The 24,287-nt window shown below is 39.6% G+C and overlaps 1 protein-coding gene across 8 annotated transcripts in view; it reads right to left on the reverse strand.

Annotated features, from left to right (window-relative positions):
- myt1la (myelin transcription factor 1-like, a) overlaps positions 1-24,287 on the reverse strand; it is a 94,862-nt gene that overhangs the window by 5,106 nt on the left and 65,469 nt on the right. For 2 of the 8 annotated variants that reach the window (XM_085432547.1, XM_085432546.1), the window contains 13 exons: positions 22,681-22,791; positions 21,578-21,801; positions 19,800-20,083; positions 17,544-17,792; positions 11,141-11,292; positions 8,080-8,148; positions 7,626-7,688; positions 7,424-7,507; positions 3,711-3,932; positions 3,390-3,481; positions 3,105-3,208; positions 2,014-2,157; positions 434-496 (listed from right to left, as the gene is read on the reverse strand). In XM_085432547.1, coding sequence (XP_085288673.1) covers positions 434-496; positions 2,014-2,157; positions 3,105-3,208; positions 3,390-3,481; positions 3,711-3,932; positions 7,424-7,507; positions 7,626-7,688; positions 8,080-8,148; positions 11,141-11,292; positions 17,544-17,792; positions 19,800-20,083; positions 21,578-21,801; positions 22,681-22,791 — 1,861 coding nt within the window. The remainder of the gene's footprint in view (positions 1-433; positions 497-2,013; positions 2,158-3,104; positions 3,209-3,389; positions 3,482-3,710; positions 3,933-7,423; positions 7,508-7,625; positions 7,689-8,079; positions 8,149-11,140; positions 11,293-17,543; positions 17,793-19,799; positions 20,084-21,577; positions 21,802-22,680; positions 22,792-24,287) is intronic. The other 6 variants (XM_085432552.1, XM_085432550.1, XM_085432548.1 and 3 more) reach the window with 6 other exon arrangements.

Raw genomic sequence — 24,287 nt, forward strand, 5'->3', positions numbered from 1 at the left:
GGGATTTTACCTCAAGTACTTTCCTGATGAGTTTATAGGTTTAGTTTATAGGTAAGCGAAAAAAACAAAAAACATTACGTCATTAAGGCGCAGAATTGCAGTTAATGTCACGTTATCTAATGATCTATCTATCTAATGATTTCAGCATTTCAGTGCAGTCAGAAAAAACAAAGCAGGAGAATTTCTCACACTCTCTGCTGGGGCTAAATTTGATTTAAAGATAGATTTAGCTTCTCAATATATTTTTTGTCATAAAGAGGAAAAGCGGTTATCTACAGTTGATGTCACTATCAACATGGCTGAGTTGAAAGCTGCAGGATAAATGGATAGCTAGGATGTGCCTATGCCACAGTGAGCTACAGGAATTATAGGAAGGGGGGATGACAGTGCAGAAGAGAAGGATAATTGGATAAAGGATAAATGGATCTCTTACTCTGGGAGGCATCTGTAAACAGCAGTTATGCTTTACTGGGGCCTCTTTCTGTGGCAGCGGTCTCTACAGGAGAGGGTGTACAGAGAAGTCTATTAGCCCGCTAGACACACAGCGGCGGTCACAAAGCTTCATAAGCTACACCGAGGAGTGAAAAAAACATAATGTCCACCTTAACAAGTCTTTTCGCCCTGCAGCTCTGTTCAGACTGCAGCAAGCTTCCAGTTTCTGAATAATTTTAAAGTCAGAACGAACTGAAAGAGGTATAAAATGCCAAAAATAAAGAGACAACTGAGAGAACTAACTGTTACACTGCGAGCTAAATTAGAATCAAAGATTTTAAGTCCTGCAGTGTGAACAGAACTTTGGATTCAGTTCAGTATTTTTCTGGTAATGAGATCGCGTCTTTCTGAGAATTCCTTGTTAAGGCGAATATTTTTCTTACAGTGTGATATGAAGCATTCCCGCCCATTAAAGGAAGAAGGAAAGGAAGCAGAGAGTCCAGTTATCAAGCACCTCCTGTTTTTACTGCTTTAAGAGATTATCCAATTAGCCCCAGTCTTCTTCCGACACTGAGACAACATGACGTTAAAACAGCCATGAGCAACTTCACTGAAAGTCAACCAAAAACAAAAAAGCAACAACAAAAGAAAGAAAACAACGGGCCGTTTCTTTATGTGAAAATCTGTGAGGCGTTTCAAAGCACAGGAGAAGCACAGCATGAACTGCTGGGAGGAAAAAAAAGAAGAAGAAGGTGGAGAACAGAAAGAAGCAGATGAAGAAAAACCTGAGTGTTGCTAAGGGGGGAAGAAGCTGGAGAAGGCTTTTTAAAAATCCCTGGGTCGAAATCATGAACAGCTGGCCTCAGATCTACATTTCATTTACAACACGTGAAACAGAAAAGCCTCCAACAAACACTCAAAACACAATCATAACATTTCCTAAGTGGCATTACACAAACTGTAACAGATATAGTAGGTCATGTCAGACAAAGAACATAGAAATAAATACATAGATTTGCATTTCAGTCCATTTTGATTGGATAATGCATGCTGGTTTATGCATGCTGGTTTTAGGCTTTACTACACTCTCACTGCTCTAAAAACTCAGCTTCAGACAGTTGTTTTTTCTAGTCTTGGGTCTGCATGATGTCGGATAGTGGAGATATCCCAAATATGGTCATCTCAGGCACAGAAGCCCCACCCACCTGGTCTTAAAACCTTCTGTTATGAGGGGAATTTTTTTAACTGTGACACATTCAAAGTAAAGTCCAAGAATAAAAATAAGATCCACTTTAAACTGCTAAGAAAGCCAACACTGCTCTAAAACTGCTGTATATTTGTTCTGAGATGTAATTATTTATATTTGTCTTTGTATTTAAAGCATGTTGTATACTGATGTTAAACATACAAGATTTTCAAACCAGTAAATTCAAAATTTTAAATATTTAACTGACATTTATAAGTCTCTAGATATTTAAATTACACGTTACGGAAGCTTATATTTGTGGTAAAAGAATACTTGTCACATTATTAGTCATCCTAGGTTTACTTCTTCATGCCACAGATGATTTTTTTTCTTACCATGTGTGGAAGCTGGATGTTAGCTAGGCTGTTGATGAGCGACTGGCTGAGGTTAGCCAGCTCGTGCAGCAGGGAGTCGTTCTGCTGCTCGATCACCTTGTTCTCCTCCTCGATGGACTTCAGGTTGGTCTCCATAGTGGTTATCTACCGGATGAGGAAATAAATTAGTAGGAGACCTTTTAAAGCTTTTGTATTAATAGTGACATTAGCAAAAAGGCTGGGAAGAGTGCAAACAATCAACCAACATTAACTTCAGACAATTTTAGGAGAACTGAGTCAGCATATTGCCCACAGATGTCCTCTCTCCCATGTAGCACACAGCACTTGCATTTGCACTACTGGAGCTGGTTTAGGGAGCCTCCGTGAAAACCCACGATGCCCACCCTAAATGCACTGACTGACTATTAGCTGAAAGATCACACGGATTGTTGTACTCAAAGATGGCAGATTAAACACTGTGTCCGACCCATTGCATTGGACACGTGCACATCTGTCAGGTAAAGTAGGAAAGTCTTGCAGATGAAGGAAAATGCAGATGTTATGTCCGTGCAGGTTCTCAGTCATCCAAGTCACATAACATCTGCATCTTCCTTCATCTTAGGATTTTAAAATGGACCAAGAGGCTTCTTCAATTCTAAACATTTTTTAGAACTAACATTGATCTTCAACAAACTTAAAGAAGTTCTCTTCAACCTCTTAAAAAGCATGTGAAACCAAGCAAGATGGCTGATGAGGGCAGGATTTTCTTATGAAAGTATTTTTTAAGAATGCCAAAAGTTCCTCTAACCCTTTCAGATTAAAAGTCTGAGTGCAGTTAAGGTGCAAGATTTATTCTTCTTATTAGAAGAAAAAGAAAACATTGAAGGTTTTCATGAACTTAAAAAACAGCATCATTTTCAAATAATCAAATAATTAAAATATCGAGTAGAAATTTTTTTTGTCAAATAATGTGACAAAAACATTTCTACTGGAAATAGCAGCTTACTGGGACACCTTTATCTCTGTCTATTACAGGACAGTCTACTTTCTTACCCAACTAGTGTCTTACGTATTTGTATTTATGTTACATTAACAAACAGAGACCATCTTACTTGTGTCCTCAGTTTTATCATGTCTGACTCCACTTGACTGTTGGACTCATTCAGATCTTTGATTTCTTCATCCAGCTGTTTGATTTCTTCATCGTTCTCGATACCTGAAACAAAAAACCCCAAAAAGATCCATCTCCCCTGACTTAGCAGTCAAAGCAGCATTACCGCATTTTATCACATGTAAAATGTCTAATATAAGGAAATTAGGTTTTTTTCACTCTTTCAGATATATAATAATATATATAATAATTCACTTAAAGCTTCTTCTGTTTCTTGAGCTCTGACCTTTGCTTGCTCTTTGTTTGATTGTCAACATTTCCACGCCACTCATCCTGGCTTTCTTCATGGCTGAGGTGGCGCGGGGACAACCGGAGAGACTGAAAAAAAAACATAAACCAAATGTTTCTCCAAGTTAAAAAATCTATCTTATTTTTGCATAGATAACGTCATACAAATCGCTGCCTTATTTGAAAAACGGTGACCAAAAGCCAACAGCATGTACAGCAGGAGGAGAGGACCTGAATATTGGTCATTATTTACCCCCAAAATTGTATAAAAAAAGTTGGAACTGATGACAAACTTTGTTTAAAGTAAGAAAGATCTTACCTCCGGTGGGTCAGGAAGCTCCCACTGACGTGCCCTGAGCCATCACAGCCTGGGGTCGGGCAGGTCATGCCATCTGTCTTGCCAGATTTCCAGACAAACTGCGAGCCATTGACGTAGCTGTCCTTTTGCCTCTTTGCCGCAAGGGGGCAGCCTGATGCGCTGCGATGAGAAGCGTACTTCCCTGTCACATGACCCTGACCATCACAACCTGGCACTGGACACCTGAGAAACAAGTGTAAAGGTCTCCGTTTGCTTTTCAAAAAAAAAATTAAAACACTCCACTTAAAGAAGTCCAGACGCTTTTCTTTGCAAGCTCCTTTGAAAACGCTCCACAGCAGAGGTGGGACCAAGTCATTGTTTTGCAAGTCTCAAGTAAGTCTCAAGTCTTTATCCTCAAGTCTCAAGTCAAGTCTCAAGTAATGTCAGGCAAGTCAGAGTCGAGTCTCAAGTCACTGGTGTAAAAGTCCAAGTAAAGTCACAAGTCTGAAACTTTGAATTTCAAGTCCTTTCGAGTCTTTAAAAAAAAAAAACGAAAAAAATAATGTTGCAGTTATGCTAAATGTAAATATTAGACCATGTAATTTTTAAATCTGTGTTTTTCTCAACACATGACAAAATAGTGAACTTAGAAAATATACACAAATTGTGAAATTGCACCTCTTTAAAATGCAGCTCAATTAAACTTAGCTCCAAGGATAATTTTCACCGACAGTTCTGAGATAAGCTGCATGTTATTCTTGGATGCGGTTGTAGGACCGGCTTTAAAATCGCATGACAAAAATATCATACACATTAAAAAAACTGTATCACCAACGTAGCCTGGACAACATTTGCTAGTTAGATGAAGTCAGCTATCTCATCGTAGCATATTTATATGCATATTTATAATCATACGGTTCTTGGAGTGAGTGCACACACTCATGAAGTTTAGTAACTTCCGGTCACTGCAACAAGCCCAGGTACAATTTACCGACGGATGGGTGCAGGACCTTGAAATGCACCGTGTAGAACGAAAGACCATCGTACGTATCATAAGTTTACCAGTCTCACAAATACACATTCGTTAACCGTTTATTAATAGGACCTTTGAGCTCAACGGTAATTAATTAGTAGTGGAAATAATTTCTGGTAGCATCACAGAAATGTAGCAGTGACAATAATACTGTATGCTGTAATCGTACTGGGCAATTAGTGATACAAAAAACCTGTTTTATCCTGTGAATAAAAGTATATGTTTTTGTCAATGTACCATAATAACAGAAGCGAAACGCAATATTGTGTCAGGACAATTCACTATTTATGCACAATAAACACAATAAATAAAGGAGCATAGCGCCACAATTTCTGTTCAGTGCCAGACTTGCTTGTAACCTATATCACCAATTATGTTATGAAAATGACGCATTAACTACAACAGCAGACTGACCTTTGTGGAAATGCTTGGAGCAGACTAACCTGTGAGCTGGAGTGTTCTGGGACGTTATATTTGATCTTTGAATGGCTGCAATCCAGGCCATCCGTCGCGTCTTTGTTACTTTGGAAACATGGCTCGAACAATTTCTCTTCAACGACGTAATCCGATAACAACCGATCTCTTTACCCGTCGGCTTCCCGTGGCTGTCATGCGACCGGCTATTGCAGTTAATAATACAACAGCTTCTTGACATTTTTGTGTTTCTTTTTATCGCTGTGTGACTGATTTCAATTGAAAGCCTGCGTGCGCTAGTACCGCTTGCCACGAGTTCCCAGAATCCTTTGCGGTTCTACCCGTGAATGACGTCACATTTTCAATCTCTATATAATATGCATGTTAAATTTTATATTTGGGGTAAAATATCAAGTCTTTTCAAGTAAACCGGTTCAAGTCCAATTCAAGTCCCAAGTCATTGGTGTAAAAGTCCAAGTCAAGTCACAAGTCTTAGAACATTTTTTCAAGTCAAGTCTAAAGTCATAAAATTAATGACTCGAGTCTGACTCGAGTCCAAGTCATGTGACTCGAGTCCACACCTCTGCTCCACAGTTCTAACCTGAAGTGAAGTCTTGTCACCTCCAAAAAGCTTTAGTTTAAGAAAAGACTAACGCAGCCAGCCACACTAACCATCATCAGCTCTTTGATCAGCTGGACAGAAACACTTTGCTTTAGAAACTGTCCACAGCACTCCATAGGACTCTTGATGAATGGGGGAGGACATTGAGTCACGACTCACTTCCTCATCTACAATCCTCCCCCACCCTTCCAAGGCCTCAAGGCCACAGCAGCGTAACGATGAGCAGGACAAACGCCTATCACCTCCTCAGCTTCCAGACACTCAGCTCTGCCTCCTGCATCCCAAAACGCCCTTCGCTGTGACATTTGGGCTGATTAGAATGAGCCGAGCGTCCACAGGCCGCTCCCCAGCCGAGCTCAGGTTAAGCTTAATTATGATTCTACTGTTAATGATGATGGTGGATGAAACAGAGGCGGCGGCGGCAGCTGGCTACAGACTGACACAAGCTGAACTTTAGATTATTCACAAGGTCGTATTGGCTTAGCATTATGGCTCAGCTTTAACACAAATGTCAAAGGCTCACTAGCGCTAACCTTTATTGGACTTGGTCTGCTGGGAGCCGGAGGTGGAGTGCAGCACTGACCGCGGCTCCCCGCTTTTGCAATATTCTTTGCAAAAGTTAGAAAGGTCAGTCTACATAGGCAGCATTTTAAGAGAGGGATGATGGATGAACCTGTCATTAACAAAGTGCTTTGACCTTGATGCAAAAAAAATGCATAATAATGGGACCTGGAATGTGCTTTTAAGAGGCAACGAAACAAGCCAGTCCTTCCTCCTTGCTGATGATTTGAAAAGTCTAACTGATGCACCTTCTCTCTTTTCTCTAAAAAAGTTGTCAGAAGATGAGAATCCTGTTCTACCTGTTTAAAATACACGGCAACAGTTTAACCTGTTATTTTAATTCTTCATATATCCATTAGCATGTGCAGCAATCCTCCACAACACCTCCAAAGTCCCCAGATTCCAATCCCACTGACCTCACCAACAAGCCTGCACAACCCAAAGAATGCCCCCCTCAGAGTTTGACATCACTAAATGTTTTGTTCTCTCTGACTTATTGTATTTTTTGGCAAGGTGTTGTTTCAAAGATTTATTCTCTTAAAATCCAATATCTGCCTTAAAATAATTATTTTACATTTAAGAGAGGAACATAAAGATGCTGATGAGCATGAATAAAACCAACAGCAGCAAAAAAAACTTTTAAGAGAAACTAGAATTTGCTTTTCTAAAGCGCTGTTATTGTTCTATAAGCTTTAATATAGTGGTAAGATCTAAAAAACAGGACACCTAAGCCCTGTATTTGTGGACCTTACATAAAATCTATGAGCAACATCTCAGTTACTGGTCTGAAATCTGTTTTTTTTTACTTGTTCTTTGCTTTGTCTCAGACAGTTTAACAACACCAGGGAAGAAGCTGATAAAATATGGCAAAAACTGCCTCATACATCATAGGAAAATATTTAAGAAGTGCATTCACTTTAAATGAATGCACAACCTTGAATCTATCCAGATATTTAAATGTCTCAATGACAGAGCTTTGGTAGTTTTTTGAGTGGCACTGTCTTTGCCCCTCATTTTGCTTGGGTTTACTTTTAAGCTTAGATCTGACACTTTCCAATATTCTCAATATTAAGGCTGTGACATATCTCCAAAATATCTCCTTACTTGATTGGCTCCTGATCGTCTTTGTCCTCTTTGCTGTGGAGGATTTTTATGCCACTTTTCTTGGCTCGTGGACAACCGGAGAGACTGCAGAACAGAAAATTACTTAAAACATGTGCGTTCAGTGAAGCATGGTTTACTGTTGCTGTTTGTTTGTCTGTGATTTCATGCACGCAGTTGTATATTATAGTCTTTACGAATGTACCTCCTGTGGGAGGCATAGTTTCCAGTGATGTGTCCAGATCCATCACAGCCGGGCGTTGGACACCTGAGGAGTAAATACAAGATCAAACAACTGTATTATCACATAATGGTTCCTGTGTCGAAAAAAAAAAAAAGAAAGACTACATCCAGAAAAATGTTTTCTTTTTCCGTGAATGTCTGACATCAGACACTCGCAGTTCTCACAAATCAATTACAGTAACACATTAGAGTGGTACCCAAAGCATCATAGACAGGAAGAAATGGTTTTAGGAAAACCGATGACGGATGAACCAGAGAAGAGCGGGCTCTAAATCCAACCATAGAAAAAGTTACACACTTTTAAATGAAAGGACACTGAATGGACAGCAGTCGATATTTTTAACATTCTTTCCTTCCCACACTTTCCACTCTGCTGAGAACAACACACCAGTGATACACTGATCCTGTTGACTCACTTGAGTTCTTGTGAGTTAGTGGTCATCATCCCGCGGATGTTCTTGTCGGCCAGCTGACAGCTTGACAACCTGCAGGAGGAGAAGAGCCACTATTACTTTAACACCACCGACAGTTTTACAAACATGCTCTCATCCCAGGGCCACACATAATGTGGTTTTCTCCGACGATGGCTGTGTCTCACTGTTACACACAAGAGTTATTTTTCTTTTCTTTTTAGCAACAGTGCCTTGTTGGACTGGCTGCAGGAACATTGGCCACTGTGACATAAAGATCCTGTTTTACAGACCTATGGCAAGCACCTAGGTGGTGCTGGTGAAACTCACCACCAGCATTGTGGCAGCACTGTGCTACTCGCGCCAGGTGTCGTTAACATTTGTCATCTTTTGTATTTTGTGTCTGTCCTGCTTATTGTTTGTGGGTTCCTCTGGTTGCTCCACTAAATCTGGGGTCTCTTCCTGTTAAAGGGCAGTTCTTCCTCACTACTGTTGCCAATCAGTCACTTACAGGGGATTGCCTGACTGATGAGCTTCTCACTATACTGTAAGGCCTTTACTTGGAAAAATGAACTCCATAAGCCAAAGGCTTACTAGCCAGGATACCAAGATTTGTGCTTCCTTTAGAAATTTGAGTTTTACAGTTTGTTTGATTTCTAAGTCATTAGTTGGGTTTAAGTTCAACTATTTGGTTACAAAAACAGCACACAAAAGCACAAGAAAAAGGACTTGGATCTGACAAACACCTTCCTTCCCAAAGACCAAACACCTTCTGCTGAAGACGTTTGATTACTTGATTATTTGATTTGATGACTCTTCTCACTGTTGAGGTCTGGGAAGCACTTCCACTCCCTTAAGGCCAAAACAGAGAGAATGAGGAGGAGCTTCTTCCCCCAGGCTATTCGGACCCTGAACCAGGCGTAGGACTGGACTCTCCCACACACATTACATCACTATAAGACTGGACTCTCACACACATCACATCACCACACGCACTCTGGTTTTTCTTTATGCACACTTCCTATAATTTATCATCTTTATAATCTCTTTCTGCTATTTGCACATTTTTTACTGTAAATTTCTAAGTTAATTTGTAAATTTTTGTAGTAACCTGTAAATTGTAAATACTGTAAAATCACTGTCATTCAATGGTCGGGCATTGCACAGCTACAAGCATTTCACCCCCATGTCATACTGTGTATGGTTGTGTGTGTGTGAGACAAATAAAATTTGAATTTGATTGCAAGGAACAAGAAGAAAGTGCATCATTTGTTTGGAAAACAATAGCCTTACTTATGGTCAGTGAACAAAACAGTGGAGCTAACATACACTTCATAGATAGAAGTCCTCTTTCTTGACGGTGTTATGTTAACTGATGGCTGATGATTTTTTTTTGATGATGAAGTAACTGGTTTAGGAAAAAGATCGGGATTTGGGACAAAACACTATTCTTCACACCAAACATGATGAGTCAGGAGTAACAGCCAAATTGTGTCCCAAATTCTGAATGAAAGTAATCTGATTACATGTAGTTTTATACTATGGGTTAAGCTGTTCAGCCTTTTGAAGATGCCAATGTTCACACTTTTGACGGGAAGCCAGATGGTTTGAAAGCAGGGTAAAAGAGACCATCCATGTCCACTGTGATTGTCCATCACTGAACAGAGGAGGTGGCTCACGACACCAACTGTGGAGTCTTAAGATCCTTTCCCAGGTGTCAGGTGACCTCTATAGGTCACATGGTAGAATGAGGTTAGGTCTCAAAGTAGTTTCACCCTAAACCCTGGTGGTAATGACCCATGCCGTTTTTCACACCTTGGCTCATCTGCTCCCCACTATGGTTTACATACCTGCGACTCTTAACTTAAAGAAGTCCAGTCGCTTCCGTCCAAGCTCCTTAGACTCTGATGACAAAGAATCTTTTTTTTTTGAGTGTATCATGTTTCCACATTTCACAATCCAAAGTGTGGAAATACTAAAATCTCTACGAGAATTAATTTTTTTCTTTAAAATTTTTGAAATGAAAGAAACTTGAAGTTGCTGAAACAGGTCAAATAACATCTAAGCAGAAGTAAAACGTAAACTTTGCAGCGCAGAAGTGATGAGCCTCTGTAGGGAACGATTAGGCTAAACACGCATAACAGAGATTTTCTCTGTCCTCGCATGAATCCTGCTTCACTCATGCAAAAAATTCACAGCCTGAAGTCTTACTTATTTTGTTTGTTGGTTGTTATGCAGTCTTCAAAGTAATTAACCAGATCAATTAAGGGAAACTGCTCTGGGATGATTTTGATGTCTGACCCTCCTCCAACTCAGACGCCTGCCTCATAGTCAAGAGTTTCAGATTTTATTTGCTTACACGAGCGCCCGTGACACAAGCTGATGAAAGTAAAAACAATTTGGCCAGTTGCCCAAACCCCAAAGAAAAGGCTCGATCAGGACACATGCTATGCATAGCAAAGAAGCGAAGCAAGCTCCTCCACAGTTACTTGTTTATATCACACACATCTCCTGATACGTGTGCACTGTGAAGTGTCTGCACTTATTGAGCTACAGTGAGGGGAAAAGCAATATATCAATAAAAAATGATGAAAACTATTTTTTTTTCTTTTGGCCTGTGAATTCCTGTCATTAATAATCCTGAGCTGTTAGCCTTTGTCTTATTGGCTCTTCGGCAGCTGGCGACAGAAGATGGTGCGAACGCCTGTGTCACATCTGATGAAGCCTCTCAACGAGATCAGAAACACCACGGAGACTAAAACACGTACTGATGTGCCGATCTCCGTTTCTAAATTTACAAGGTTGCTAATTAGTTTCGTTCCCGCTTCAAACTCGTGCTGTTTGTCTTTGCTATCTGCTGATGTTTCAGGGTTATGTCTATATTTATGTACTTTTGTAAGACTGCTGCACCATCAATTTAATGAGACAGGAAAGTGAAGTGACATATAGCGCATAGTGAACCTCAGCTGCCTTTGACTGAGGGTTTCTCGCCATCCTTCGACCTGAACGTGAGAGTGTTTGGCTCAGAGGCTGCTGGGTAACAGCGTGCAGCAGTCGGATTACTTACGTGATGAGCTCCTTCTTGCTCTCCTTGCAGGGCAGGTATTTGTGGTGTTTGGGGCTGGGCATGGTCACCTCGGCCGGGTAGTGCTGCTCGTCCAGCAGCTCCTGGAAGGGATCCAGCTCGTCGCTCTGGTGTAAGGACGAGAAATAAGCCGACTACAGCGCGTCACTAAAAGCTCTTCGTTTGCAAATTTACACAAACTTCACAACACATTCCCATTTCAAACACAGGAGACAACAAGGTTATGTGAAAACAGCATTATCAGGTAATGTTAGGTTTTCCTTAGTCAAAGATAATGTTATCCTCAGTGAAACAGTCGTTAGATTCCCTGTAACATTAATTAGACATTCCTCATGTCTGAACACATCGCTATGATATAGTAAATTAATTTGTGTTCCATAACAACTTTAGAAGTAATTAAAATAAATTAAAAAGTCAGAATTAAAAGAACATTTTAATTTACTGAAATAAAAAATAACTACAGATGCAAACGAAGAGGGTAATATGTAAAGAAATAACATTAAAAAGTCAGACATTAAGTTTGTGAATTTAATGTCAGAATGTATAAATCTTCTATGTCATCTCACAGAATATGTGCTATTGTCATTCATACGTGTACGTTTCCTGCCGTAAGTAAGAATATTACCCTCCACTGTAGTTTAGCTGATTTTAACCCACAACAGGGCTTCATCTCATTTATGTAAAAAAAAATAATCAATATGTCACAAAGTGAAAACTTTTTAGGTGTCATCCAAAATGTTACAATCTGAAAGTTTTAAAGGCTAACTTATAAAAATGTGCAGATTACAACATGTGCGTTATATATAAAACAGTTAAAAGCAGGATTAGGAGAGAAAAAAATGACTGGAACGATTCTCACATTAGTTACACACAACACATTTATCTCAAAAATTCAGAAGAAAACCTGATTCATTCTACATGAGTTGAATAAAATGTGGAGTGTTTCCTTACATTAAGTTTAAAAAATATTCTAGAATCCTCAGGAATGTATTTGGTATATAGATCTAAAAAAGTGCATTATAATCAGTGTTTTAGAAAACATTTGGCCTTTTTTAGATCAGCGTAGTGTGTCAGTGCCCAGAGAGCTACCAAGCATAAGGTCTGAAAACATACATATAGGCTGTTTACACATAAACAGCCTATATGTACCTACAGGTTTGTTATATAGCTGTACTTTATGTATATTATGTTTTTTTCTCTGTGTGGTGGAACATTTTAAACATATTTATATAAATTTAATTTTAAGAAACAAATTATAAACATACCAAGGAATTATTGTGGACATAAATCGAGTGCTATGGCATTTATGTGTGTACGAATAACTAATAAGAAGAGCCTGATTTATAGCATTTAGGCCCTTTTTTAATGTAGCTGTATGAGTCATATCAATTTAGTGTCCCTGAAGTTCTGGTCATAATAAGCAGATCTGTACTGGTTGCCAGATGATTTCCAGGTAAATGTGTTCCCAGCACAGGTGTCAGAGGCGTGTCTCTCTGCTTGTTAACCAGGTCGAGCTTCTTTCTGCAGCAGTTTGTGAACAAAAAGCTTTTGTGGCTCTAAGAACACTGCAGTCTGCTCTGCAGTCCACACATCACACCTCCTCAGTCGGGAGCAGAAATCGTTGTGGACTGTCTGGAGAAAATCCCATCAGACGCCTCGCTCTGGGCTCCGGCCTCCTCTGCAATGTCGTGCTTCATTAACAAACGCAATTACTCTCCTGATTAAAACCTTTCACTCCAGCGCTCTAAATCCAACGAGGCAAATGTAGCAATTTGCTGCATGGGTTGCTCTGTGTGATATCAGATCTGTGAGGATTGAAAGCGTGCCGATGATCTATCGTGTTTTACTTATGTATTAGTGCTGTAATTCAGTATTTTAATGCACCGTGTGTGAGCTCCTGAAGCGTTCATTTAGTCTGAACCATGCAGTGCTGCTTCTGGCCACATGGGAGCGCACTGAGCCTTCCGGAGAGCCTGTCTGCATCCACCCTATCAGCCAGGGTTATTTATCAAACTGCACAGAGAAATTTGAACTTGCATGAGATAAAAATGGAAATTCTTGACTTTTACTCCCCAGAAACTTTAGATTAAAACCCATTTATCAAACTTATTTTGTCTCTGTTCACTTAGATCTTAGATTAGTGTTGCAGTGCACTGACAACGTGGATGGACTTTAACGGCTGTGATGAATAGCTGTAACCCTATTTATGCTTGTATTGCATCACAACTTTTTGTTCTAAAAGACTAAAGCCGATTGATCCTTTTGTTCCGTGCCACATTGTAAGATTTTCTCTGATCTATCGCATCTCCGCAGCACGAGCGACTTCCCTTTTATGTGTGTAATATAAAGTTAATTTCACAGTAGTGTATTAAAGACTGGTAACACAATAACAACAATCTTCATAAATGGAAAGTGGATAATTAATTCAACAGGTTTTTAATATTTAATATATCTAATATTATAGATATTAGATTATATATTAGATGCTGACTTGCTTAAAATAGTCAGATCTTGTTTTTTTATTTACTTATTTTTTAGGAGGCTACACCAAGGAGCTGGATAAAAAAAAAAAAGAAGTATCTTTTCAAAATAAAAGACCCAGTTTCTGCAGACCAAGCAGTAACCTCCAGAGCTGAAAAACGAAGCCAGTGCAGAGGCACCAAAACTGCAGTTCTTCTAATGGCCACTTGAGGCTGACTCTGAAAGTGTATAATTCCTCAGACTCTCATGTTAATATCTCCAACTTTACAGCAGAAATAAGTATCTTTCCCCCTCCATATCAGTGCTTTAAAAAAAAAAATCATTCATCCAACTGTATAACGGAGTTAGGGGCGTCGCCATCTTCAGTGACAGGTGCTCTGACACAGCTGCCAGGCCATTACTCAGATCAATAAATTGGACTTCTCTGCCATGTTTAACAATAAAGTCCATTTTGTTTCTATATAACATTTTAAAAAGGAGTTTTATTTTGAAAGTTTAACTTATTCTTTATCCCATTCTTGTGTCTGACTTTCTGTCCTCCTCATCTGCTCTTCACATGTCAAAGATTCACCAAAATAAGACACATGATTATAAGAACAGCAACACAAACTAAACAACATTTGATGCCCCGAGAAATACAAATGAAAAAACTGATGCATTGTGCAATATCTACTTTTAAAAAAAACGAAATAATTACTTATTAATGTTTTATTAACGATTACAGTTTATATGTGATGGTTACTATAAAGTGTTATTTAAAGGCTTAAAAAAAGACACAGCTCGACTTTAAAGTTTAAATTACTTATGCTTTGGCAGAATAACATCACTGAGGTAACTAACAGCAATAAAGCTCTGTTTCTTTGTTTTCACTCATACACTCGGCTGTAAGTCTCTTGTGTGAGATGTGTGATGGCGTTTCTTCTTTTATATGATTTTGCAATCTCTCTCTTCAGCGGTCTTTCTTTATTATTCTTTTGTTGAACTGTGTCTGTTTGGTGGCTCCAGGGTGAGGGGTGAACAGCAGAAACTGAGCGGCGATGTACAATTTTGGCAAGCACCATCGTTCTGTGCCATTTCAATGCCTTGGGTTGGTGAAGAAGTGCATGCAAACATAATAAACCCTTCCAAACTCACAAAATTTCCTCTTGCGTATGTAAAGTGATGCAAAAATTATGCGTAACAATCGGCAACCAGAAGTACACCCTCGCAAAAAATAAGCCCAGAACTTCTCTATGGCCCTTTCTGCTTTGCACCGCAGAATAAGGATTCCCTTCTAACAGCTTATAAACTATGATCATCTTCTAATCTATGCATGAACACATAATATAAACTCTGGGTTCCTTAAATCTCTCAATTTCATGCTTGACATTATCCTTACTTTGCACGATTAGGGGCCTAAATAAATCTTAAATCAAGTGCTTAAAACCCTTAATCATAACTGTAAGGGCAGAGAGTGCAGCAAGAGCAACATTTAGAGCTTTAGCGTGGCCTAAAAATATTTAACTTCCACCTCTTCAGGTTACTTATTCAAAGCACTTGTCACCTTAATCCTAAAATGAAAAATTCAAGGTGTCTCTGCCTCCATATCATTAAATATTTTAAGTTTTAATCAAGCATACTGTAGTACAGAAATTACTCTCTACATTAGTTTGTGTCAGTGTAAATATTAATCTGCTCCCTGCTGCGTTTCTATATAAACTACTTAGAGTGGTGCAGAACCTCCTGTAAAGACGAGTCCTGCAAGCTGTGTAATAATCTGCCGCAACACTAAATACACCAAACTCTAGTCTTCTTTGCTGCATTTAAATCAGTAGATTTTAAATATGTAGTGTAGATGCTGCTAATGTGATCAGCGATTCTGAAAAGTATTTTGCAGAACTTCAGATAACAGTTGATTTGAAAGCCAGAAAATTCCTCATAACTGGTTTATAATTTCAAATGAAGGCTCTTTGAACGACGTATATCAGTTGCTACAAATAAATAATTGTTTATTTCCTACAAGTCACATAATTTCAAATGAGTTGCTTAAGTAATTTGGTGTGTAAGTCAGTGCACAGCAGGTCAGCTCAACATCTACAACAAGCTAACAAAGTTTTAACAAAGGCTGCATTTTTTATTTGAGTTTATTAAAGTTAACATATATATATATATATATATATATATATATATATATATATATATATATATATATATATATATATATATATATATATATATATATAACCTACGCCCATTTTACACATGGCCAAAGTTTGAAATGATGATGTCAGTGTATGTGCAAGTAGTCCCTTTGAGCTGAAAGCTCAGGATTTCTACTGCTCTAAACACCCAGTTTCAAATTTTTTTTCTACTCTTGGCTCTGTATGATGTCATTGGGAGGGGTTATCCTTATATGGGCATCTAATGGCAAAGGCACACTAGTAAACCTCCTTGTGATTGTAAGTATTTCTTTGCCACAGCTACTACAGAGCCTCAGGGTGTTGCACACTCAACCTCTAGGTGACCACTTTCAACTGCAAGCAGATGTCACAGATGCAGTATCGTTTAATCACCATACTACACTACGTCACTATTTGTAGAGGAATATCTGAATTTGCATCCACCCACCGATTTTATTCCACTATTCCACCGCAGCGAAGGCTAAAGGAAGGAGCTAAAAGCGCTTTTTTCATAGAGGCTATGAAAAAAAGCTAGAAAAAGGCTGTAAGGCTCATTTTGATCTGTGACTTATGCAAAGCTACTCTAAAAAGTAAAATAATAAACAGCATCAAGTTGTAAAAGGGCATCATAGTCTATTTAACGATATCAGTGAATCGGGAGACCTCTTGTGAGGAAACAATAACAGAAAATAAACTCAACAGTGTCAGGACTTTTTAATCGCCCTATGATAAAAAGTCAGTATTTATAGGAAACTTTCAAATACCTACAAAAACACGGATGATCTGATATCCTCGTGTTGGTGTTGTTCCCAGACCATCATGAAAATGTTGTTCCAGGTTCAACATTGCAAGTGACCAATCACATTGTTGTGACGTTATTCCTTTGCGCGCCAAGCCATTCGTGCATTTATAAAATTCCAATGTTGCAAGGACAATATCAATTCTGCTTACTGTTTATTAAAGGGTTACGGTTAGGGTTAGGGTCAGGGTCCGTTGATCGGCGGACAGAGGCGGTTTCATGCAGCTTTAGTACAGTTTTTTGTTTTACGCCGGTTTTTCCCGAAGTCGCAAAAGTATGACGTCACAACATTCTGATTGGTCACTTGCAATGTTGATCCTGGAACATTTAGTATGATGATCTGGGAACAACACCAACACGAGGAGATCAGATCAACCACAAAAACACACCTTCTACCAAGGCCCATGATCTATTTTAATGAAATATGTTTAGACGTGCTTTGTCAGTGCTCTTCTTTTCAACCAAGTTTCATGAAATTTCACTTGGCAGATTTTGAAAAACCTTGCAGGCAGACAAACAGCATCAAAAACACACATTCAAACAGCACTGCAAATAAAATTTTTTAAATTGAACGCATCCCAAAAAAAATAATAATAATAATAATTTCTGGAAACATCGTCATAACAGAAATGTATTCTAACTATGAACATTTAGGTGTTAATGTGCTTTTATATTATATTTATATTATATTGTGTTGTATTAAATATTGTATTTTATATTATAGTAGCTTTATAATATGTGCAAACTGTGATTTCTGAGGTTTTGTTCATAACATCCAAATGATAAGTTCTAGAAGTAAAAGTATCATGTCAGAGTTGTTTGTATGTATAATTAATGCATTCATTAACTATATAAGCTGTAATAACATCATGTTGTATTTAACCTCATTCCCATAATGCTCATTCTAAGCTCTGTAAGTGTTGCACAGTGTAGACCTTCCCGTTACCTCTTTGTGGTCTTGCTCGTCTCCCAAACGTTTGATCTTGTTGCAGTCGACGGGCAGGTCCCAGCAGTCGGTGTCGCTCAGCTGGTAGCAGCGGCTGCTGAGCAGAGCCTGCCGCTGGGGAGACATCGGCTGCAGCGGGGTTAACACCGTCCCGCTGCCCTCAGGGCCACCTGGCTGACCAGCCACATCCACCGCCCCGCTGTCATCCAGATCGCCAACTGGACTCTGAAGAGCAAAGGAATCTGAATACTGGTGAGGTATTCAGAGGGCTTATTTTTGTTATGTGATTATTGTTGCTTTTTTTCAAAAAAGCTTATTTTATCATTTCTAACAAGTTCTCAGGAGTTTACAGGCTAGTATACACACAGTCTCAGTCACAGAGGTTTTAAATGTTTTCAGTCTTCAGGTCATTCAAAAAGCTGCTGCCAAACCAGAAGACCTGTATAAACCCTTCTCCATACTAAACTCCTGCTCTGCTGGCATCCAGTTACATTTCCTAGACTTCCAGGTGATGCTTAAATGTGATGCTACTTTTCTACTACTTTTGATTTGTTTCTTTTTTGCACCTTTACTTTTACTATCACTGCAATCTAACTGTTATCTTACTATATGCTAGCCTAAATGATTTTATTCTATTTGTATCAACAGTAATGCCCATAATTATTCGTACTCCTGTGAAATCTTTTACATGAAAGCTCAGGGGTGAAATTTTACTTTATTCAGTTTATTGTAGTTGTGATAGAATGTTCCAGATGCATGTTGATTTTACACAATGGGCATAACAATAAAAATACTAATACTTATAATCATTTGTACATGCTGTCCAAAATGATTCATACTCTTCACCTGCCTCAATATTAGGATTATTGTTTCTTTACAGTGTAGGTATTTTAGGTATTTTCAGCAATGTTAGGCAAGAAATCCATGTCAATTTCTAGAAAAGTCCAGAAGCCGAGAAGCTGAGGGGAGCTGGTAAAAATGCTGCCAGTTCATGGTCAGCACTAGAATGTGCTATGAGTAAGAACTAAGTGAGGAGCTCTGGTCACATATTTTGATTGTTGTCAAGGATGCCATGGACTCCAAAGCCATATCCAAATGATTCCAGGTCCCTGTACCCACAGAGCATCATTAACAAGAACAAGATATTCCACACAGTCAAGAACCTGAAGAGACATCGTAGAAAGCCCAAAGTTACACGCCATCTGGGAAGAAGTGTGTTATGGGAGGCCAGCAGTAACCCACACATCACAACTAAGACTATTCTACAAAATCTGAGCAACACCAGAACACAGATTTCAAGAAGATACAGCAGCAAACACTATCCAAGGGGGCTTTTCATGGACAGTGACCACTCCTCCAACACAGGCACACACAAGCTCATCTAGTTTCTGTAGCTCTGACAGAGCTATGATTTTGGTTGCCAGTGTTATGGTCAGATGGGAACTCTTCAGCCACAGAGATGTGGCTTTTGTTTGGTGAAAGAAATGTGAAGCATTCACCCAGAAAACACAGTCTCACTGGTCAAACACTAAGGCGGGATGGACCCAGATGAACCTTTTAAAAGCTGAAGGAATCATTAAAATCATTCATCCAGCATTCTTGGGCAGCATGGACCATCTAACCAGATTACAGTCCAAAAACATATGGCCTAATTAGTAAAGGAACAATTTGCAGACAACAATCTAAATATTTTGGAGTGGCCAAGCCAGCGCACCGGCCTGAGCCCGGTTAGAATTTCTGGAGAGAACTAAAGACCAAGATCATGGCAAAGAAACCCTCAAACTTTGAGGACCTGGAGAAGTTCACCAAAATCATTGTGGAGACGTGTAGAAATATATTCAACTGCATAAAGTACTTGGAGGCTGCAGCTACAAATAAAGGCTACAGAGAAAGAGTATGAATAATTCTGGAGATGAGATTTTTTGGGAAATCAGTCAAATATAATCATACAAATAGTTAAAAATATCGAACATCGATTTGAATGTTCTTCTCATAGCCTTATGTCACCTTTTTTATAAAATGGTGAAAGAATAAATTTGATGTGTCAATAATATATCTTAAAACCCAAAAGTCCGACACGAGTATGAAGAATTTTAGGCAAAATTACATTTAGATATGTTTTCCTAATGCTCGTCTCTGAGTTGCGCTCTCTAGACAAAGCTGCCTTGTCTTATTTTCCCCCCACTCCTGCCATTGTTTAGGGATGTGATGTAATAAGGCAGGCATCCCATTTTTACTTGCAGCGCCTCAGATTACCTGTGTCAGCAGGTCCTGGGGTTTCCCTCCCAGAGCGTGTGGGAGCTCCCGGCACCGTGTCGACAAGTTAAGGATGGCCGTGGCCGCCATGTGGGCCGCCTCCATGTCGTGGGTGTAGTCAAAGCTACTCTTACTGCAGGTGCTGCTGGCGCTGCTTCCACCTCCACCGCCTCCCCCTCCTCCTCCACCTCCTCCTCCTCCACAGCTCAGGCTGCTGCTGCTGCTGGGAGCATAGCTGCTGGTCGTACTGCTGGCCGGGCTGGACGTCTTACAGTAGCGCTTAGCTGCAGGGGTGCACACAAGTATGGCTGATTTGTTAGGCTGATGCTGGCTTTTGGCCAAGCTGTTCAGCAGATGGGTTTTTTGCACGGGGTTTAAAATTGCAGAGAGATCCTCTAGCTTTTAAGAATATGCAATAAAAAAGACAGACTGGTGAGGGGAAAGAGCGAGAGAAACAGATTGAAATTTAAGGCTTTCTAGGATTAAGTGGGGAAACAATGAATTGACCAGAACAAGAATCCACTCCAAACTAAAATTCAAACAAGCTCAGTGCCTGAGATTGTTGAAGTTGTTCAACTTTTTTGGTCACTTTGCCAAAATCAGAGCTCGTAAATCAAGATAACATATCTTAAGACTGTTCCTGCCTCAGAACTGAATTGAAAATGCTTTGGACTGGATGTCTACATCTGATTTTTATTTGGAACAAATTCTAAGAACTGCAGCATTTCCTTCTTTGTGAGTAACATTTGCTAAAAAAAAGAAAGAATACAATGCCCAGCTGTCCCAGAAAATAACTGACCTTTTTTTTAAAAAGTAACTACTTACAATATTTGTATCTTCAGTATGTAAAAATGGACCCACAGGAACAATAAGCAAAGTATTTAGAGGCCATTTTTGGTCTGTTTAAAGGATTTGCTGCCAGATAGAAAACATATATGAACACCAGCCTTATGCGCTAAGTAGGGAGACATAGAGTCATTCAACATAAGACAGAGAAACAGATGTTTGGGCAAAGCCAGAGAAAGACGCTGCGTGGTGGTGAATCCGGCCTCGGCAGGCCGGAACGATGCTGATGGAGGGAAGAATGGTGGAAAGGAGGGAGGCAGGGAGGGAGTCGTGACAGAGGGGAGCTCAGACACCTCGTCTAAAAATCTCCCTCCTGCCTGCTTCTCACTAATGGCTCCCAGCCAAAGAAACAGGGCTCGCCTCCATTATCTCTCCTGTTTCACAATCCCTCCATCTGTACCTCCTCCCTCCCTCCATCCCTCCATCCTCTGCTCAGAGGAGGCAGGCTCTTAGCTTGGCATTTCCATAACTCTGCTCCAGCCATGTGGAGAGGCCGAAAACATCAGTGTTTTTAGCTCTATAACAAAGAGAAGACAAGCAGCACAGAGCATGTGTCGTTGTGCACGTTATAATGCTTTTAACATCGGATACAAAATGTTCTCCTCAGAACAGGAAAATGAATAGTAATCCCTAAGAGTGGGATCATCTGGAAGGATTCTTTTTCCTTTCAAACAAACAAAAAAAGGAATCACAATAAGCCTGACCATGGTTTTTACGGTGATTTTGAATTTACCTATAATAAATTTTTTAGACACATGGATCCATCATTAACTCAAATAAATATCTCCAATATTCTTCAAAAGGTAAGAAGAATGTCAGACTCCGTACAAACAAAAGACGCAAATCACCAATCAAAATATACGATAAATTGTTGTCACATGATCTAAATGTGGGACCGATGATTTGCAATTGTGTATGTTCATTCTTCTCACCGTCGAATCCCTTCGGGGAGGTGTCTCGTCCGTGGTGGTGGGACTTGGTCGTCAGACCTCTCTTTCCGTAGCTGCCGTGTTGGGCATCATAGCCGCCATAGTCATAGCTGGTCTTGGAGTATTTCTCCAGCTCCTTCGCCAAGTTGGATCGTGGCGTGCTGGTGGGAACATTGTTTTTGTAGCCATACTCAGGAATCTCCAGCTGCTTCACAAAACACATTGGTCTGAAAGGCAGCCAGAGGGTAAATAAGGCTGGGATCGAACTTCACTGCACCATTTAGCATCCCTACTTCGGATTAAAAAGTGGATTTTTTTTTATATTTGTTTTGTTTTTTCAAAGAACTAATAACAGTCTGTGTTATTTACCTTTACGCCAAAAAATTGGCTGCACCATTCAGCATCCCTAAAAAACTTCGAATGGTAATTAGTGGAAGAAGATGGTGAGTTTCTGTTTTGTGGAAGAATATTTAAGCCCAGCTTTTTATTTAGTTGCTAGCTGACATCCTTTCAGCTTTCAGTACATTCTGTTTAAAAAAGGCAACATATATTCCCAGATTGCCTTACAACTCAGAAATATACCAGGAAATTGTTAAACCATTTTGCATCATCAAATAGAAAACAATGAAGGTTTTCTTTGTTATGGAATATTTTGCAAGTCTCAAGCTTAAAGCCACTATTAAGCTTGCCCCGATCATTTAAGGTGGTGCGAGATGCTCTCCATCAAAATAAGTGCAAACTTTTAGTAATAAAATTTTTTGTTTGTGTTTGCTAATTATTCACAGGATAGTTTTTGATTCCGGAATTCCCACCATATCTGAACTAGTCACACATGTGGTTGAATGTACAGTACTAGTGACCTGCACCTAGATATAATGAGGATTACTAGTTGTTCTGCATCCCCAGTTCCTTATGTTTGATATGATCTGGAGCTGTATGTGTGGGAATTTCATTGCACCATTCAACATCCCAGATATAAAAAACCCCAAAGAAAAAAAATGCTTCCATAACATACCATATTCAGAGTTCAGTGAGCAATTCGGCATCCCTTGCTAAGCTATCAGAATTCAAAATATGCTGCTTTACTGTACTGAAGTGGGCGGTACCTGAGGACACGGTCTGACGCCTGATTGGTCTTACTGCCGCTGTCAGTTGAGTGAGTCTTCTCGTGGACCTTCGCCATCTTCTCTGCAGCAGCGATGGGACAGCCGGACAGACTGAAGGATTAGGGAGGGGGAGACAGCACACGGCCTGGTTACACACTGTACCAACACACGCACACACACATGCAGCATCTGGCTCTCAATGAAGAGCGGTTCAGCTGTCAGTACCAGCAGTTCAAAATGAATTATGGATTTAAAAATGGCCTACTTTGTGTTGACTTTATGACTTGCTTTCCAGAAGACAAACTGGTTTATCAGTTGACTTTCTGTGTGACTTTTTTCTAAACAGGTATTGCTTAAATTTACAGACAGACATGTTTGTGACTCCTGCTTCTGTACATCAGCGGTCCCCAACCCCCGGGCCTCGGACCGGTACCGGTCCGTGAGTCGTTTGGTACCGGGCCGCGAGAGTTGAGGCTCAGGTGTGAAATGTATAGTTTTCAGGGTTTTTATCGGTTTTCAGAGTTATTTTGTTATCGTTTTTATCATTTACTCGGTTTTCCTTGGTCTTTTCACGTGTGTTATGAATAAATTTTCTTTTTTTCGGTACTGGTACTAGTTTTATTTTTGTTGTATTTATCCGCAACACCTTAAAGGCCGGTCCATGAAAATATTGTCGGGCATAAACCGGTCCGTGCCGCAAAAAAGGTTGGGGACCGCTGCTGTACATCACTCAAACTGCAAAATTCTAGGCTGAAAATGAAGCCAGTGCAAAACTGGCATTCAGCTAATGTCCACCTGAGGCTGGCTCAAAAAGTTAGTCACTAGTCCACTCCCACATCAATGTACAACTTCAGCCATGAAAGCAGAATGTTTACAGCTTCATATAAGAACAGGCCTCTTGCCTGTGGTTGTGCTGTTGGTACCTTTTAAATAAGCTGTAGTTTGGAAATGGCAAGAAAATAAATTGTCCTGTTTTATTGGGCTGTTATTTAGCACTAGCTATGACCGGGTATCTTTGTCTATGCATTCTTTGATGTCCACGCTCCAAAAACATCAACATAGTGATGCCCAAAACAATAATGTGAGGCTAGTAAAAGTGGAGACTAGAAACTAAGTGAGGGTATGTAAATGACCAGGTGACAGCATTTTGTATCTCTTTATTGTCCTCCCATTTCACATATTTACAAAACTGACTAAACAACTAATCATCAAAGATGATTAGCTGACAGAACAGCAGCACAGATTTGGCATATTTTTCCTTCACACATCACCGGCAAAACCTCTAACCTTGAACCATTTTAATGGAGATAGACAGAATATCAAAAATACAGAAAAAACATTCATAAAAGTTATGAATTGATTTGCATGCAAAGCTCCAAACCGAGCGTAACTGATGATCTTTCTTTTATCAACCAATTCAGACTCCCTCACAGCCTTAATGACATGTTCCAAAACGGGCCTTTGTCTTTATTTCGTTGGTCACTCTATCTCATCCTCTTTAAAGTTTAAGATAAGATAAGATAACCTTTATTAGTCCCACACGTGGGAAATTTGTTTTGTTACAGTGTTTGTATCTGGATCTACTCCCATGACTCTTTATACAGCAA

The sequence above is a fragment of the Copadichromis virginalis genome, linkage group LG15 (assembly GCF_057382275.1).
Source record: "Copadichromis virginalis isolate Kocher_CV1m ecotype Utaka linkage group LG15, C_Virginalis_male_GT1.1, whole genome shotgun sequence".
NCBI lineage: Eukaryota > Metazoa > Chordata > Actinopteri > Cichliformes > Cichlidae > Copadichromis > Copadichromis virginalis.